Source organism: Canis lupus, chromosome 10 (assembly GCF_011100685.1).
Source record: "Canis lupus familiaris isolate Mischka breed German Shepherd chromosome 10, alternate assembly UU_Cfam_GSD_1.0, whole genome shotgun sequence".
NCBI classification, from domain to species: Eukaryota; Metazoa; Chordata; class Mammalia; order Carnivora; family Canidae; genus Canis; species Canis lupus.
In genome coordinates this window covers 70,127,368-70,145,654 of record NC_049231.1, presented here as the reverse complement: position 1 = coordinate 70,145,654, position 18,287 = coordinate 70,127,368, and the positions used below count along the sequence as shown (strand labels likewise).

General features: G+C 46.7%; 2 protein-coding genes across 2 annotated transcripts; both read left to right on the top strand.

Moving 5' to 3' along the window:
* Positions 1 to 2,823: 2,823 nt before the first annotated feature.
* Positions 2,824 to 6,953, top strand: FAM136A (family with sequence similarity 136 member A). Its single transcript, XM_038551547.1, has 3 exons — positions 2,824 to 2,987; positions 3,506 to 3,646; positions 5,453 to 6,953. Exons 1-3 carry the CDS (start codon positions 2,901 to 2,903, stop codon positions 5,639 to 5,641), a joined length of 417 nt encoding a protein of 138 aa, XP_038407475.1. The 5' UTR covers positions 2,824 to 2,900; the 3' UTR covers positions 5,642 to 6,953.
* An 857-nt stretch (positions 6,954 to 7,810) lies between these two features.
* SNRPG (small nuclear ribonucleoprotein polypeptide G) lies at positions 7,811 to 18,139 on the top strand. Its single transcript, NM_001252331.1, is given in 4 exon segments — positions 7,811 to 7,894; positions 11,358 to 11,380; positions 12,236 to 12,360; positions 17,931 to 18,139. Coding segments are annotated over 4 exon segments (231 nt in total). The 5' UTR covers positions 7,811 to 7,862; the 3' UTR covers positions 17,982 to 18,139.
* The last annotated feature ends 148 nt before the right edge of the window (positions 18,140 to 18,287 follow it).

The window sequence follows — 18,287 nt, the reverse complement described above, 5'->3', positions numbered from 1 at the left end:
GCAGAGCAACTAGGGCTGCCATATCAGCCTACCTTCAACTGATTTATGAGAAATAAATGTTCATTATGTTTAATCCAAAAACTTAAGAAAAAATGCCAACAATGGTATTTAAAATAGTAGGGTATTGGGCAGCCCCAGTGGCTCAGCAGTTTAGAGCTGCCTTCAGCCCAGGGCCTGGCCCACGTGGGGCTCCCTATGTGGAGCCTGCTTCTCCCTCTGCCTGTGTCTCTGCCTCTCTCTCTCTGTGTCTCTCGTGAATAAATAAATAAAATCTTTAAAAAATAAAATAAAGTAGTAGGGTACTATTTATGGATTTAAAATTTTTAATTTCTCTCTATTTTTTATTGCGTTTGTCCGGTTTTCAAATATTTTTGATTAATTACTTCTGTAATGAAATGCATGTATTCATTCATTAGACAGACCTTTACTAATGGGTTAGTATACACCAGACACTAAGCAAAGAATTAAGGAAGAATAAGGGAAAAGATAAACATGGTCTTTGTCCTCGAAGAGGTTTTAATCTACGGGAAAAAGAAAAGGGGACACAGGACAAGTAATGAGCAGTGGTGATGGGCACTGTCATGGGTAAGTACAGGATGCTAAGAGAATACGTGACGGAGCAGCAGAGACAGTGAGAAGTAGGCAGTCAGAAAAGTGTCTGAGGTCCTAAAGCAAGTTTCGACGAATTTCAAAAGACAGAGTATGTTTGCTGATCGTAATGCAGTCATTTCTCCAATTAATAGGAACAATTATTTTAAAAATATCCATATTCTGGGATGCCTGGGTGGCTCAGTGGTTTAGCAACGCCTTCGGCCCGGGGCCTGATCCTGGAGTCCTGGGATTGAGTCCCACATCGGGCCCCGCAGGGAGCCTGCTTCTCCCTCTGCCTGTGTCTCTGCCTCTCTCTCTGTGTCTCTCAGGAATAAATAAATCAAATCTTTAAAAAATATATCCATATACTTGGAAAGTAAGAAAAGCATTTCTAACTAATCCATGAATCAAAGAAGAATCCATAACGGAAATTAGAAAATGTTTGAACAAAAAGCTATATTCAAAACTTGTGAGAGTAGCTAAAGCAGTATACGAGGGACACAACCTTAGAAACACATGTACAGTTGACCCCTGAACAACAGGGGTTTGAATGGTATATAGGATTTTTTTCAATAAATACAGGACTAAGGTAGCCCAGGTGGCTCAGTGGCTTGGTGCTGCCTTCAGCCCAGGGCCTGATCCTGAAGACCCGGGATCGAGTCCCACGTCGGGCTCCCTGCATGGAGCCTGTGTCTCTGCCTCTGTGTGTGTGTGTCTCTCATGAATAAATTAATAAAATATTGTAAAAATAAATAAAGTACTATAACTGTATTTTCTCTTATGACTTTAATATTTTCTTTTCTCTACCTTATTATAAGAATATAATATGTAATATATATACACATTCAAAATATGCCAAACACCTGTTTGTTTGTTATCAGTAAGGCTTCGGGTCAACAGTAAGCTATTAGTTTAAGTTTAGGGGAGAGTCAAAAGTTAGATGGAGGGGCTCAGTGGTTGAGCGTCTGCCTTCAGCTCAGGTCCTGATGGGGTCCTGGGATCGAGGCCCACACCGGGCTCCCTACGGGGACCCTGCTTCTCCCTCTGCCTGTGTCTCTGCCTCCCTCTGTGTCTCTCCTGGATTAATAAAGACAATCTTAAACACAGACACACACAACAGTTAGACGAGGATTTTCCCCGGGGGTGGGGGTCAGGGCCCCTAATCCTGCATTAACCCCGCATTGCCCCAGGTTCAACTGTACCTACATCCATGAACCGCCAGAAAGCGAAAACTTAATCTGTAGTAACGGAAAGCAGATCAGCGGTTGCCTGGGTCCTGGTGGGGAGTGGGGAGAGAAAAGGTGGAGAGGAAGGAACGGGCAAGGTTCGTTAAGGCCCCTCCAGCTGCGGACCTGAGACTTGCGCTTCGATCTGGATGTTAATCATATTAAGTATTTTTTGAAGAGTCTGAAGGAAGACAGGGGAGGAGAGGGGGGAGGATGGGGACGGAGCCGATGTGCCCCCTCCAGCTCAGGGGGCTCAGGTTCTGCAGGGGGGCTGGGCCTGGATGTGAGGGGCGGGGCCAGGCCGGGAGGGGGCGGGGCCTGGACGGGAGAGGGCGGGGCCAGGTGGGAGGAGGGGCGGGGTCGGGCGATGGGGTGAGGGGCGGGGCCGAGCGGGGGGGGGCGGGGCCGGGACGGACGGGCGGGGCCGGGAGAGGGAGGGAACGGGCCCCGGAGGGGAGGAGGGGCGGGGCCAGGCCGGGAGAGGGCGGGGCCAGGTGGGAGGGGTCGGGGTCGGTGAGGGGCGGGGCCAGGCCGGGAGAGGGCGGAGCCGAGCGGGAGGAGGGGCGGGGCCGGGACGGACGGGCGGGGCCGGGAGAGGGAGGGAACGGGCCCCGGAGGGGAGGAGGGGCGGGGCCAGGCCGGGAGAGGGCGTGGCCAGGTGGGAGGGGGCGGGGTCGGTGAGGGGCGGGGCGGGGCCAGGCCGGGAGAGGGCGGGGCCAGGTGGGAGGGGGCGGGGTCGGTGAGGGGCGGGGCGGGGCCAGGTGGGAGGGGGCGGGGTCGGTGAGGGGCGGGGCCGAGCGGGAGGAGGGGCGGGGCCGGGACGGACGGGCGGGACCGGGAGAGGGAGGGAGCGGGGCCCGGCGGGGAGGCGGGGACGGGGAGGCGGGGGCGGGGCCGGGGGCGGGGAGGCGGGGCGGGGCCGGGAGCGCGGAGGCCGGCGTGCAGTTCCTCCTCTCGGGCGGCAGGCGGCGGGGCGGCGGGAGGGCGGCGGGAGGGCGGCGGGGCGGCGGCGGCGGCGGCGAGGGGCGGGCCGAGCGGGGCCCATGTGGGCGCCGGCGCCGAGGGCTGCAGCGCGGGGTCGCCATGGCGGAGCTGCAGCAGCTGCGGGTGCAGGAGGCGGTGGACTCCATGGTGAAGAGTCTGGAGAGGGAGAACATCAGGAAGATGCAGGTAGCGGGCGGGCGCAGGGCGGGGGCAGGGCGGGCGCCCCTGGAAGCCCCTGGAAGCCCCGCGCTCCCCGCGCGCACGGCCGCGCCCCAGGGCAGCCCGGGGTCAGAGCCGCAGGTGAGCAGCCCGAGGCCCGGGAGGGCGCGGCCGCGGGTGTCCTGCGGGCCCTCCGCGGGGTGCGGCGCTTCCGTGGCACTGCTGGACTCCGGTTCGTGGGTCGGTGCCCCCTGCTGGAAACTACAGGACGAGCTTGCTGCCCTCTGACCCCGGGCCAGAGGTCCCTGCTCTGAGTGTGGCTCCACCTGCGGCGCCCCCAGCCTTCCGTGCAGCGGGCGCCGACGGGCCCCGCAAGGCCGCGAGGCATCCCGCTGGGGCTCCCAGGGTGACCTCCCGTGGGTGGGCTTAGGCTCCTGCTGCTGTAAGGAGAGCGCTGAGCCTGGACGCTCCCGCGATGCACTCCCCGCTCCCCTCCGCCGCGGAGGCTTCCCCACCTGACCTCTGCCTCTGCCCTCCCTCCCCAGGGCCTCATGTTCCGGTGCAGCGCCAGCTGCTGCGAGGACAGCCAGGCGTCCATGCAGCAGGTGCACCAGTGCATTGAACGCTGCCATGCGCCTCTGGCTCAAGCCCAGGCCCTGGTGACCAGTGAGCTGGAGAAGTTCCAGGTGAGGAATATCCCAGGCAGAGGACCCCAGTCCTTGATGTTCTTTTGCAGGAGATGACAAGCATTTGTTCAAAACCGTTGGCTTTAATGTCTTGGTGACAGTCTTGTGGACAACCAGTCTTCCCCAGGGTTTGACATTTGGGGAAAACTCCTGGAGGTGGAATGCCAAAAGTATTTCCCATAGAAAAAACGGTGTGAAAGGAGTTGATGATCAAGAGCCTTTTTCACCCACAGACATGAAATACAGTATGTACACTATATATAAAACATGTATTAATTCATGCTTAAACTAGTAAAATCCCCAGGGAAGTGGAGTAGGCTAGTCATGAGGTGCAGATTAGAGCATTATCCCGCCATCATGTTGTAGACTTACCCACACGGGGCCGCCTCTACTTGCTGTACCCAGACGGCAGCCCCTGGGTCACTAAAGAGCAGTCATTTATAGGAAGCATTAGGATCACTGACTCATTGATGCCTTCTTCACAAGCCCCTCTGGGGCCACTAAGGCCAGAAAGTATCCACTGTATCTCTCTCTTAAGAAAAGTGTAGCCACAACCTCACGTTATTCCCTTCCTATGACTGTACCTGCCTGGAGCCTGGAGAAAGCCCAGCCCACTTCTGAGCCAGTTTTTCATGGCCTGAGAGGCAGAATTCTTCAAAATTACTGATGCTATAAAGGAGTAACTTATCCAAGATCCTGAGCCCACAGAGGTTTGTGTTCACTTTGACGGCTAATAGGTAGGGTCTTTGACATTTGGATTCTTGAACGGCTGAATGACTTTCTCCTTCTGTTCACTTAGTCTTCCAATTAGACTTACTCTTACACTCTGTCAGAATTGCTCTGGCCACTCTCCTCCGTGGAGCTAAATCCAGTGGTCATTTCTCATCCTTCACCTTATTCAACCCATTTGCAACACTGAGGCAGTGCTCACTCTCCTCCTTGAAACAGTTTGTTCAGTTGTGCACTGAGACTCCTCACTCCCTGGTTTCCCACCTCTCTCCTTGGCCACCCTTTCTTGGCCTCCTTTCCTGGTTTCCCCCTCTAATCAGTGAGCAGCTATAGCTATAAACATCTATAAATATCATCTGTATGCCGACAACAACTACATTCGTTCATATCTCTAGACCAGATTCACTTGTGACCTCCAGATTCAAATATCCAACTGCTTCTTCAGCATCTGCACTTAGTCTGTCTTCCTTCACTGGGAATGTAAGTTCTATGAGGGCAAGAATTTTATCTGTTTTACTCATTAATATATTCCCCAGCATTAGAAGAGTAAGTACCTGACACATAGTAGATAATAAATATCTGCTGAGTGTTTTTCTGTAGCGAAGACAGATATTAAAGAATCAAAATGTTTTTAGCTCTTAACTATAGCTGACCAGCAGTAGCCTCTAGTTACTTCCCACTTCCTGAGAGGGGCTTCTAGATAATTTATTCTGTCATTTAGGGCACCTGGTGGCTCAGTCGGTTAAGCATCTGCCTTCAGCTCAGGTCATGATGATCCCAGTATCCTGGAATCGAGCCCCGTGTTGGGCTCCCTGCTCGTGGAGAGCCTGCTTCTTTCTCTTCTCCCCCCTTGTACTCTCTCTCTCAAATAAATAAAATCTTTTAAGAAAAAAAACTTAGTCATTCATTTGCTTTCTTGTAATGCTTTGTCTGGACCCTCCTGGTACCACTCTCAATTTCAATCAAGATTCTATATGTCAAGCTGAAATAGGTAGCATGGGGCCTAACACATGGTAAGCAGTTGGTAAATGGAGACCAACCTTTCAGCCTTCTCTACCCTCTTCCTTCTTGCCACAGGACCGCCTGGCCCGGTGCACCATGCATTGCAATGACAAAGCCAAAGATTCAATAGATGCAGGAAGTAAAGAGCTTCAGGTGAAGAGGCAGCTGGAGAGTTGTGTGACCAAGTGTGTGGATGACCACATGCACCTCATCCCAACCATGACCAAGAAGATGAAGGAGTCTCTCTTGTCCATTGGGAAATAGAAGTCTTTTCAATTGGCCATCGGAACTGACAGCGGGAATCTATTTAAAAAGAAACAAGACTTTTGGTCTTTTAAGTGACGTTTCTGAAGAAATTAAGGTTGGCAGCAAGTTTGAGGCATGTGTCACTTGCCTCTGGACACTGGTTCCTTTACGTTTCAATCCTAGAAAGTGAAGTGGAAAAAACTGGTGCTAAAATTTGGGTCAGAGATGGCACAGGAGAGTTTTTGTTAGCCTAAATTTCATGTGCTTGTCCTGGCAGTAGGGATCTCCCTTGTACCAAGCCAGAGCCCTGCAAAACACCAGATTCTTCTTACTACACAGGTACCAACAGGCTGGCAGGTTCCTGTAACCTGCCTGCAATCTGGTGGTGTGCGCAGAGGTATTTCTGTTTGTTGCCAACCTCCTGTTTACCAGAAGGATCACCAAATCGTTTTCCATAAGCTGTCAAACAAAATCCACGAGGTCACTAATCTAGAAGGGAAAAAAAAGGTTTCTGGGTCTTTGTTTTGCTTGGTTTTTTATATAGAAGGGCATGAAATGGATTTAAGATACGGAGTTGGGAGAGGTAGAACTTTGAACAGTTCTTGTGGTTATCTGTTTCTGGCCATCAAGATGTGGGTGTGCATTTCTTGAAATACACATCCCATCTTTCAGCTAGGAGAGAGACCCTGCAAAAACATGACAGGTGATGCTCCATTGGGTATGGGAAGCAGATCTTTCCTCTCGCCAGCTGCCATGACGGGCCCCGAGGCTATCTGCAGCAGAGCGACAGGACAATCTCACAGTGACACTCTCCTTTTTGAAGGGAAAGGGGTTTTTGATTGCACCATTTACCAGCATCCAGGAATGAACACTGAAGGAGGAGCTCTTGTCTTCTTAATTAAGAGAGTTATTAGGTACTGGCTTTGGAAAAACCTGGCTTTTATGGAACAGAATGGGATGAAAACCTAAACTCAGTATTGCTTATTTTGCCCCCAAAATAACAGAGTCCTATTCAGACAATCACTTGGTGACAGGAAGGTCAAAGGAGAAAAAGTAGGCAACTCAAGGGTGGGCTGTGATCCCTTTAAAGCAGAAGAGGGGCAACCCCCCACCCCATTACCAAATGCCACCCTTGCCCCAGGACCTTTGCAGCAAGCCGTGTTCCTGCCCCAGCTCTAGCACCTTTTCATTTTGATAAAGACCTTACTGTCTTTTTACCAACTTAGTACTTGAAATGATGATATAGCCTGCGTTGGGTGTCTCAAGTCTGTGATCTATTTTCCTAGTGGTTCAGTTTTAAAAAATAAATAAGGTTTAGTTTTTTCCTCCACTACGGCGTCTCTCGTATGCGAGCAGTGAATCTACAACTTTCTTAGGATGCTTCTCTTTGTAATGTGTAAAATAAGTGTCTGAAGACGTCGTGAAGAGTAAAAACTCGCTGTGATTCAGACGCGGGACTGGTTCATTGTAAATGGGGGAAAACAGGACAAGCTAAGGCCCTGGGACTCGGAGTCCATTAATGTAAAAATAACCGTGGGAAGGCTAAACCATCCATTTCGGGACCGTAGCTGCTTGTAAGCAGCGAGAGGTGGGAAGTTGGGCAAATGCCACCTGTAGGATTTTGAGTGCTAGAATGAGGCTCAGTCTTTTATTCGTATTTAAATAGAGCCATTCCTGGACATTAGGGAGGAACTGAATTTTGGAGAATCATCCTCTACTCAGAATCACCGAGGCCTAAGTCTTTTTTTTTTTTTTTTTTTTTTTTAAGATTTTATTTATTAACGAGAGACACAGGCAGAAGGGAGGAGCAGAGCGCCCGATGCGGGGGCACCGCAGGCTGATCGACCTTGGCAGGACCAGAGCCCAGCCCTCCCGAGCGCGTGCGCACTGGGCACGTGCGAGGACGCTAACCCGCGCAGGTCGCAAAGCGAGGGATCCGCCAGCTGCGCCGACGACTTAGAGACCCAGCCCTTACGTCAGTTTCACCAATCAGGAAACGGAATTGAGGAGGCGACCGGAAGTCCCACCCCATGTAGCCCCATGCAGGCCAATCGCTGGCAACGCAACCGGAAACTCGCGGGCGTTCGGCAAGTCCGGGGGCGCCCTCAAAGTATCGCGGGAGGGAATGTGACCTCTGCCGGCGTTTGATTGGCGGCGGGGGCCGGTGACGTCAGGCGCCAAGCGGCGGGAGCGTGAGGGAGCCGTGTGGAGGCCTCTGCGAGCTCGCCGAGTCGGCGCCATGAGCAAGGCTCACCCTCCCGAGCTGAAAAAGTGAGTACGCGGGAGGGCCGCGTGCGGGTGGCGGCGTCCGTGCGCCGGGGCCCCGCTCGGGGGGCGGCAGAGCGGCTCCGCGGGGCGCGAGGACGGGGCGGGGCGGCGGTTTCCTTGAGCTCTGTTCTCGGAATCTCCCTCCGGGGCGCCCGGGGGCCCAGCGGGGTTAGCGCCGCCCGCGGCCCAGGGCGTGACCCGGGGTCACGGGTTCGAGGCCCGCGTCGGGCTCCCTGCGTGGAGCCTGCTCCTCCCTCCGCCCGGGTCTCTGCGCCTCTCTCTCTCTCTCTGTGTCTCTCTGTCTCTCTCTCTCTCTCTGGGTCTCTCATGAATAGATGAAAATTTAAAAAAAATAAATTTTTTTTTGATCTTGTGCAGAAGTTAAGACTTGGATGTCACGTGATCTGTTAACAGCGCTGTGGGGGAACGTTCATTTTTTTCTTTTTTTTTAATCCAAGAAAAGTAAGTTTTTTTCTTTTTTCCTGCATCCAGTAAAAATCCCCTCAAAACCGGATGTTCCTACTTGCGTGGGCCCGGGCTCGGGGACGCTGGGCCGAGCGTGTGCAGGGCCTCCCGAGTGCCTCCGTCTCGTGTCCGCCGCGCAGTCCCAGGATTTCTGCACGTGGTAGCGCAGAACAGGAGAACGGGACCCGGGGGTCGCTTTGTGAAACAGCCGTCCGCCCTGTGCGTGGGTCACGTCCTGCCAGCCTCGTGGAGGAGTCAGACTGCAAGAAAAAGCCGTATTTAGTAATTGTGCTTTTTTTTTTTTTTTTTAAGATTTTTTTTATTATTTATTTGAGACACAGGCAGAGGGAGAAGCGGGCTCCATGCAGGGAGCCCGACGCAGGACTCGATCCCAGAACCTTGGGGTCACGACCTGAGCCAAAGGCAGCCGCACAACCGCTGAGCCCCACCCCCCCCCACCCCCGGGCTGCCCAGGAAATTGTGCATTTAGGGGCGCCTTGGTGGTCAGTCGGTTAAGGGTCCCACTCTTGGTTTCAGCCCAGATCCTGATCTGCTGGTGAGATCAGCCCCGGTGGGCTCTGGGCTCAGCGTGGAGTCGGCTTGGTGTGTCTCCTCCTTCTCTGCCCCCTCCCCACTGCTCGCCTGCTCGCTCGCACGCGCACTCTCTCTCTCTCTCTGGTTCTCGCTCTCAAGTAAATCTTTTAAAGAAAAAAAATAGTTTTACATTGAAATGCATATTTGTATCAAAGCCATTTTTTGTGCAAGAACTCCGTGTATTTTAGCTGGGTCTGTTGAAGTGTTCATCGTGAGCCCGACGTTAAGAAAAATACAACTTATTTTGGAGTTCTGTCTAAAACTCTCTTTCCTTGACGACTTGGCAAAACCTTAGAAGTATTCTCTGGGTTCTTCACGAACTGGTGAGATGCTAATTATTTTTAGCAAAAGAACCATCCTCTACTTGTAATCTTAGATTACCTTTTTCATTTCTTAACAGGTGCTTTTGTTTCTTAACAGATATTTGAGAATTTCACAGGATGAAACTGGTTTTAATAATTTCTCTCATCTCTCGATCTCATGTACTTTGAGACCATCCTCCAAAATGACCTTCAATTTTTTTTCTCTTTTATTTCTTCACAGATATTTTCTACTCTTTTATGCCCTCCTCCTGGTTTAGCTTAATTCAGTGGTTCTTAACTGTGGGGTAGGGAGCCTGTTTCTACTGGCAGGCCGCTAGTGAGTAGAAGCTAGAGATGCTGCTGAACATTGTACAACGCGCTGGACATCACTCAACAGAGTTACCTGGCCCCAGATGTTACTAGGCCGGGGTGGAGATACTGAGACCTAACCAAATTCTCCATCCCACTTCCTAAAAATCACTGCCATGGTGGTATTGCCAATGACTGGACTCTGCTTTAATAATTTATGACTATCTGAACAGTAAAGTGTAGACTTGTTGGCACGGCGTTCAGGCTCTTCCATCTGAAATGCAAGGTGCCAAATATGACACACACTAGTGTGGAGTATCCCATTCTACAGCCAAAATGAACCATTTGCATTTGCTCAAACTTTCTTACTATGTGACTTTAGAAAATCTTTCTGACCCTTGGTTCCTCATCTGTAAAATAGTGATAATAACAAGATCTCACTTAGGGCTAAATAAGTTCATATGTGTTCTATTTGCTGTCTTTTATATATATCCTATTAAATTATTTTATATATACTACAACGTATTTTGGGGTGTTTTTTTTTTAAGGTTTCATTTATTAGAGAGCATGTGAGGGGAGGAACAGAGGGAGAGGGACAAGCAGACTCTGCACTGAGCATGGAGCCCTACTTGAGGCTCCATCTCACAACCCAAGATCATGACCTAAGCCAAAACTCAGGTGCTCAAAGGAGGCGCCACCCAGGTGCCCCAGGCCTGTGTCTTAACTTACCTTTGAATTCTCTCATACATTAAAATTGCATGAAATTTCAGGGGTGCTTGAATGGCTCGGTTGGTTAGGTGTCCAACTCTTGGTGTCAGCTCAGATCATGATCTCATGGGTGGTGAGATGGAGCCCCCTGTGGGTCTCCACGCTCATCAAGGAGTCTGCTTGATAGTCTCTCTCTTTGCCCCTACCCCACTTTTGCAAGTGCTCTCTCAAATTTTTTTTAAAGATTTTTGTTTATTTATTTGAGAGAACATGAGCAGGGAGAGGGGTAGAGGGAGAAGCAGACTCCCTACTGAGCAGGGAGCCCTTTGTGAGACTCAATCCCAGGATCCTGGGATCATGACCTGAGCCAAAGGCAGACGCTTGAATCACTGAGTCATCCAGGTGCCATTGAACAAATCTTTAAAAATTGCATGAAATGTCATATTTTCTAGCCTGTAACTGGAAGGGGTAAAAACTCATTTGACTGCATGACTTCATGCTCCCATAACACTGCTGAGATGGGATTTCCCCATTCAGATTTTTTAAGGCTTCAAAATCTGTATTTATTTTGCTATAAAATATTTATGTGTTGAGGAATATCTTGAACACCTAAGTATGATGCTTAATATTAAAACAACACTCCTTATTGTCTCAAATATAAAATAAAATAGCTATTGAATTGGATATGGTTTGATTATCTTCTAATTTCCTTACAACTTTGGTTTTGGTACTAACCAAAATATATAAACAAATCTTTGTTTTTAAGAAAATAATAAAATCAGAAATTAGGTCAGTCTTGAACAAGAATGTTTTTGTAATTCACATCATAAAGACTTAGTTTGGTGTACATTAATGTACTCTAAATCTATTCCATTTTTATTATCTTGCCCCTTTCTAAATTACATTGTACAAGAGCTAAATGAGGTACCGTATTCTCTCCTCTCACCATCGTACAAATTTTTTATTAAGTTTCATTATTTTTATTGTGCAATTTTAGCAAATCGTATTGATTGTACCTACTATTATGCTTACTTAGACTTAATTTTTTTAAATCAGTCATGTAATTTGTACCCCTTTTGCTTTTTCAGATTTATGGACAAGAAATTATCATGTAAGTTTCTCTGGTTTTTTGTTTTTTAATTAGTTGCTTTCTACATGTGTCTTGGCAGTATATAACGTTTGGAGCACCTTCATAAGAATTTAAATCATACAGAACCTCTAATTCACATCCATTAATCAGGTTTATCAAAAACTATATGCAATTTTATTTACCTAATTTCTGATATGTAACAGATTGCACACATACTGTAGACTTTTCATTATTTTCTATAAGCCTTCCCTCACGTAGACAAAATTAATGGGATTTTCCTATTTTGTGATATTCGAAAGTATATCACCCTTTTTTATCTTTTAAAGCACAGGACTTTGACCAAGGCTAAAAATCTGACCTGTACAGTACCTGAAATATATAGGGGTTAAGACCCAGGCTTCAGAGTAAGCATCCTTCCCTTTAAATCCAGCCCTAGCCCACAGTACCTGTATAACCTTGAACCAGTTTCTTAAGAAGCTCTATACTTCAGTTCCCTTGTGAAAAGTTAGAATAATTCTATTTGACAGGATTTTTGTAAGTTTATTTTAGTTTTTACCCCCTTTTTTTTTTCTGATTTTAATTCCAAAATAGTTAACATACAGTGTTGTATTAGTTTCAGGTTTACAATATAGCGATTCAGCAGGTCCATACAACAGCTGGTGCTCATCACAACACTGCACTCTTTATTCCCCATCCCCCCCACTTGGGTTTTTATGTTTAAATATGGAAGTAAATGTGAAATGTTTAGTCCACTGCTTGGCATATAGTAAGGATAGAAGCTTATATATCTCAAGTACCTGAGTTTTATTCCACCTGATTCTCAATAGTTGATACTTAATGCTCAGTTTTATTAAACTACTTTTTCCCTTTTTATAGTGAAATTAAATGGTGGCAGACATGTCCAAGGAATATTGCGAGGGTTCGATCCATTCATGAATCTTGTGATAGATGAATGTGTGGAGATGGCAACTAGCGGGCAACAGAACAATATTGGAATGGTGGTAAGTAAGGGTGGAAGGTTTCTCTTAGAGATTTCATATTTTGAAATAAGGATTAACTTCCCTTCTATTAAATTCTTGTCTTAAATTGAAATTAGATTGGGCAGCCCAGATGGCTCAGCAGTTTAGCGCCGCCTTCGGCCCAGGGGCATGATCCTGGAGACCCGGGATCAAGTCCCACGTCAGGCTCCCTGCATGGAGCCTGCTTCTCCCCGCTCCTGTATCTCTGCCTCTCTCTCTCTCTCTGTCTCTCATGAATAAATAAATAAAATCTTAAAAAAAAAAATGGGCAGATAAGCAGATAGATTTTCCATCTCCCTTTTACTTTAAAATATGGCAGCCGTTCAACTCTGGTAGCATCCCAGTTACCAGTAGGTTAGATCTGAATCCTATGCAGAATCCTCTGAAATAGCTGTACAAAGTATTTTTGAGCTTTATAATAGAGGTCCATAGTCAGTCCTTCATTATGCTCAATTTTAACATGCTTAGGAGTTCCCAGAAGATCTTACTAAAATGCAGATCCCATCTAACTATGTGGGATGCAAATCTGCTAGTCCACCTTTATACCTTTCGATTTTAGGTGTGTGTATAATTAACCCAGATTTTCTGGGTTTTCTGCAAATTTAAAAGTGGCCAAAGTAAAAAAATAAATAAATAAATAAAAATAAAAAAATAAAAGTGGCCAAAGTAAAAGTTTCAAGGGATGATCGCAGGGGTAGCCATTGATGTGAAAGAAAAAAGCAAATGCTGGGTTAATTATAGGAGCAAACATTTCTATATTCATTAGACCACGGTGGTATGACTACTGAGAAAGGTTTTGATGTTTATCAACAAGACGCAGGCTTTGAATCCCATTCTGACCACCAGAGGACAATATGCCCAGTAAGTTAGTAAATCCCAAGTTTCTTGGGAAACATAAATCAAAAAGGACAACTTGGCATTAGCAAATCACTGAGCATAAAGACCTCTAAAAGATGGTAAGAGTTCCTAATTCTTAGCCTTGATTTTTTTTTTTTACCTCACAATTTTTAATTACTCTTTCCAAAGTGTATGTTATTGCTTCTTTCAAACGCATTTTCATCTGAAAAGCAAATCAGTGATCTGGGCTGCAAAATCCAGTGATTCCAGTGATCTTGGAATCAATCCCTAGATATGAGATTCCCCTCCCCCAAGTTTTATGCAAATTGACCTTCCTTTCTCCTTGAGTTCCTTCTCCTTTCTCCTTGAGAAAATGAAAAAACTATAGGTAAATCAGTATCAGCCAGTTTGTTCTAAAGATGGTTTCTAAATACCCACCCCCAGTATTTCTCTCTAGCCTTTCCTATTACAAATTCAGTAATTTTCATTGTAAGAGAGGGTAGACTGGATTTTTAGTTTATATATCAACAGACTTTGCTAAAGATTGAAGAAGGACTTTGATAACCAAAAGTCAGTTCTAATTTGAGAAGATAACTTCAGAGAATTACGTGACACTTTTTGGAATTTTGTCTGAGAAGCAACTGATCCTAAATCATGGGTTTTTCTTGAAATTTCCCCCCTAAATTTTATTGGGCTTGTTCTTTACACAGAAATTGGTTATGGGCACCTTCTTACTACGTTAGGCGGTTGGCTCTTCCACCTCTGATGCTTGTTGTGTGACCAAAAAAATTTTGTGTTAGTAGGCAGTAGTCCTTGCAGCTGAGTTAACACTTTGAAAATGAAATAATGGGGGGCTGCCTAGGTGGCTCAGTCAGTTAAGCATTTGGCTCAGGTCATGATCTCAGGGTCAAGAGATCAAGCCCCACCTCAGCTGCCCAGCTGAGCAAGAACTCTTACTTCCGTCCCTCTGCCTGTCCACCTGCGCACTTGAGCTCACGCTCTCGCACACGCTCTCTCTCTCTCTCTAATAAATATTTAAAGAAAATGAAACTGGTAACGTATCAATTATCCTGAATAAAAAGACTTTTTGAGAGAGAACAGGGGGATAGGGCAGTGGGAGAGGGGGTGAATCTTAAGCAGGCTACATACCCAGCATGGGGCTCCCACAGAGCTCGATCTCAGGACCCTGAGATCATAACCTGAACCAAAATCAAGAAAGGACGCTTGACCAGCTGAGCCATGTAGATGCACCAATAAATAGACATTTTAAAGAAAATACAAGAATGGTCTCTCTGAGATTGGGAGAAACAAATAGGTTTCAGTCTTGTTTTCACAAGTTATTTGGCAAAGGAAACCATTACACTGGCTTTGTTACACCCTTGTCCAAGTCAGTGACCCATTGAGGCCATTGAAATGACCTCTCCTGTGAGTGGCGTTAAGAGTGGGTGTGTTCTGGGTGGCAGTCAGTCCAACCTCCCGCTCTTGCTTCGGCTCAGGTTGGGATCTCAGGGTTGTGAGACGGAGCGTGTGTGTGGTTCCTTGCTCAACACAGACTCTGCTTAAGACCCCCTCTCCCTCTGCCCCTCCCACCTGTGTGTTCTCTCTAAAATAAATCTTTTTAAATAAAAAACATGTTCTGAGGGGGAGAGAATTTGTATTAGGATCTGTCAGCTGCAGAGTTACCTAATGATAGATGTCTCAGCCTCTTTGAAGCATCCCCTTAGCTGTCAGTGGCCTCCCCTCTGTCTTACTCTTTTGCCATTCCACTCCACCCCAGAGTTCCCCTAAGAATATAGTAAAAATTCTATAGGAAGATGCTGCATAGTTCAGGAGTTCTTATTAGCTTTGTGGTTCTGTTGCTCCATTTTAGGTGCTGTGTTAGATAGCTGTGCCCTGTCAAAAGAGTAACAGCAGGGTACCCAGGTGGCTCAGGGGTTGGGGTCTGCCTTCAGCTCAGGGCGTGACCCCGGGGTCCCAGGATCGAGTCCCGCGTCCGGCTCCCTGCAGGGAGCCTGCTTCTCCTTCTGCCTGTGTCTCTGCCTCCCTCTCTGTGTCTCTCATAAATTAATAAAATCTTTTAAAAAATAAAATAATGGGCAGCCCGGGTGGCTCAGCGGTTTAGCGCCGCCTTCAGCCCAGGGTGTGATCCTGGAGACCCGGGATCGAGTCCCACGTCAGGCTCCCTGCATGGAGCCTGCTTCTCCCTCTACCTGTGTCTCTGCCTCTCTCTCTCTCTCTGTGTGTGTGTATCTCTCATGAATAAATAAATAAAATCTTTAAAAATAAATAAATAAATAAAAAATAAAAAATAAAATAAAAAGACTAAAAACCCAAGCAGCACTAGCACTGAAGCACAAAAGGGACAGTATGGAATTCTGGACCTGATAGTTCCAGTTTGATTTGGAGAATTAGGCCTAAACATGGTGAGAAAAGAGGAAGATTCCTGTACAACAGAGCTATCCACCCACTAGCCTTACTTCATGTATGTTGATAGAAGGCAAAGAAGTATGTGATACCTAGTATTTTAGAAAATGATGAATGTGACACCATTATATTTTGTATTTTAATAATTCCCCAAAAGGCCTCAGATCTGAAAATCTTCGTTTTCTGAAATAACTTCCCTGCCACATTCTCCTTCTAGGGAAAGAGTGAGAAATGGACACGTAAGGGAGAGATAAGAAAGAAGGCTAGTAGTTTTTCATGCTTTGGCCAGTGGGACGTGTTGTTAACCATCTGTTGCAAGTAAGCCAAGAATTAAAACCCTGAGAATTATCCCTGGGTGGCGCAGCAGTTTAGCGCCTGCCTTTGGCCCAGGGCGCGATCCTGGAGACCCGGGATCAAATCCCACGTCAAGGCTCCCGGTGCATGGAGCCCGCTTCTCCCTCCTCCTGTGTCTCTGCCTCTCTCTCTCTCTCTCTGTGTGTGACTATCATAAATAAATAAAAATTAAAAATTAAAAAAAAAAAACCCTGAAAACTAGGTAAGCCTGTTGTTTAGCTTTTTTTCTTTTCTTTTTTTTTTTTCTTTTTAAAGATTTTATTTATTCATGATAGCAAGAGGCGGAGACACAGGGAAAGGGAGAGAAGTCGGGCTCCCGGGAGCCCGATGTAGAACTCGATCCCGGGTCTCTAGGATCACACCCTGGGCCGAAGGCAGCACCAAACCACTGAGCCACCCGGGCTGCCCTTTAGCTTTTTTCATTTCCATCCCTAATGTAGAGAAAGAGGAGAAGTCTGTAGGCTCCTTCAGTCCCCATCCTTGTTTTCAGGGCATTATTTATTCTCTCTTTGTGCTGCCCTTGGCCGCCTCGTCATCATACTCCTTGCTGTTCGTCTCTGTCTCTGCCAGGCCCCACGACACTGCCCCTCCCTTTCCCTCTGTCAGCTGCAGTAAACATCGGGGTCATTTGTTTATTTAACAGGTGCTTCCTGAGCCCTCTGTGTGCCTGCCCCAGTGTACGGCACTGGGAATATTGCCCCGCTCTCCTAGAAATGACAGTTGTGTGAGGAAGACAACAACAGTATACGTGATAAATGAATGGAGGGGAGAAAGAGAGTGGGGTTTTGTCGGTTTTTTTACTCCAGCTGCCTGCAGGCATAGCTCACTTGCTTTGAATCATAAGCAGAATGCCTCCATTTCGAATATTTCACCTTTCCAGCTCTTCTTGACCTGCTCTGATTGCAGCATGACCTGCAGTTCGCAGGGGCTCCTTAGGTTCACAGTCCCTTGCCTTCTAGTCTGACTTATTTTTCTGCCATCTTGAGCTCGGTTACCAACCTTTCCACCTATGCTCGTAAGTACCCTTCCTCACTACTCTGGGAGGCACTGTGGTCCTAGAGCTTTTTCTTTATCATTTCTTTCCCTGCCCCTAGGCTCTCCCATTCTTTGAATGCCAGAGCAGTGGTTATTCCCTCAACTGTGAAACTTCGGTTTATTGTTGGTTTCATGATTTCTCCCAGTACATTAATATGGTGCTTGGAGCCTTCTAAGAGTGGGTACAGACTGTTTCCTCCTTCCTGTCATGATTTTCTACTACATTCAAATTAGATTCTTTCCTTATCCCCTTAAACTTTATCATCTCAATTTTGAGTTCGGTCTTCCTGTCAAAATTCTACCCCATTTTTAAGAACCAACTAAAATGCCATCTTCGCAAAGCATACTTTACACAACTTCCATCCTAGTTTGTTCCCTAAGTGATCTTACATCACTAACCTGATGTTCCAGGTATTTTTCCCATTGACTTATGGATCCCTTGGGGCAGAGATGGGCATGTTACTTGACTTCAGAAGGTGAAATGAGGACACCTGGGTGGCTCAGTGGCTTAGCGCCACCTTCAGCCCAGGGCCTGATCCTGGGGTCCCGGGGTCGAGTCCTGCATCGGGCTCCCTGCATGGAGCCTGCTTCTGCCTGTGCCTCCACCTCTCTCTCTCTGTGTCTCTCATGAATAAATAAATAAAATCTTTAAAAAAAAAAAAAAAAAAAGGTGAAATGAGTCATTGGAAACTTTACACCTCAAAGGGGTACTTGTTAGTCTTAAGTCTAAAAAGTATACATTTTATTAAAAGGGGGCTACTGGCTTCTTGTCATGGTTAAGATTTAATGTCCCTGTGGATTGGAAAACTCACAAACTGATCTTTAATACTAAAAAACCATGAATTTTGTGGAAATTCTTTCATCAGTGTCAAATAAATTGTGTTCTAATTTTTTCTTTTTAGGTAATACGAGGAAATAGCATCATCATGTTAGAAGCCTTAGAACGAGTATAAACAATGGGTGTGTTCATCAGAAGAAGAAAACTGCTTCCACATGTCCCCTGTCCATAGTACCTGTTTTACTACAATATAAAAATCAAAAAAAAAAAAAAAATCAGGTCACCCGCATTTTCATATTGAACTTTTTTGTTAAATAAACTTTTATAATAGTCAAAATTGCTTTCTCAGACATTCTGAATGTAGAAAATTGAGTATTCTTATTCTAATTTTTTCTAACATGAACTGTTCCTGGTTGAGACTGATTTGGTCCAAGGCTTTTATGCATTAATATAGGAAAATCTGATTAAATATGAAGCATGG

What these genes read in the sequence shown, in the direction of transcription:
- FAM136A (XM_038551547.1), top strand. Translation starts at nt 2,901, where the DNA reads ATGGCGGAGCTGCAGCAGCTGCGGGTGCAGGAGGCGGTGGACTCCATG. An exon ending in AGAACATCAGGAAGATGCAG is followed by an intron (nt 2,988 to 3,505) that starts GTAGCGGGCGGG and finishes CTCCCTCCCCAG; the next exon opens with GGCCTCATGTTCCGGTGCAG. An exon ending in GTGAGCTGGAGAAGTTCCAG is followed by an intron (nt 3,647 to 5,452) that starts GTGAGGAATATC and finishes TTCTTGCCACAG; the next exon opens with GACCGCCTGGCCCGGTGCAC.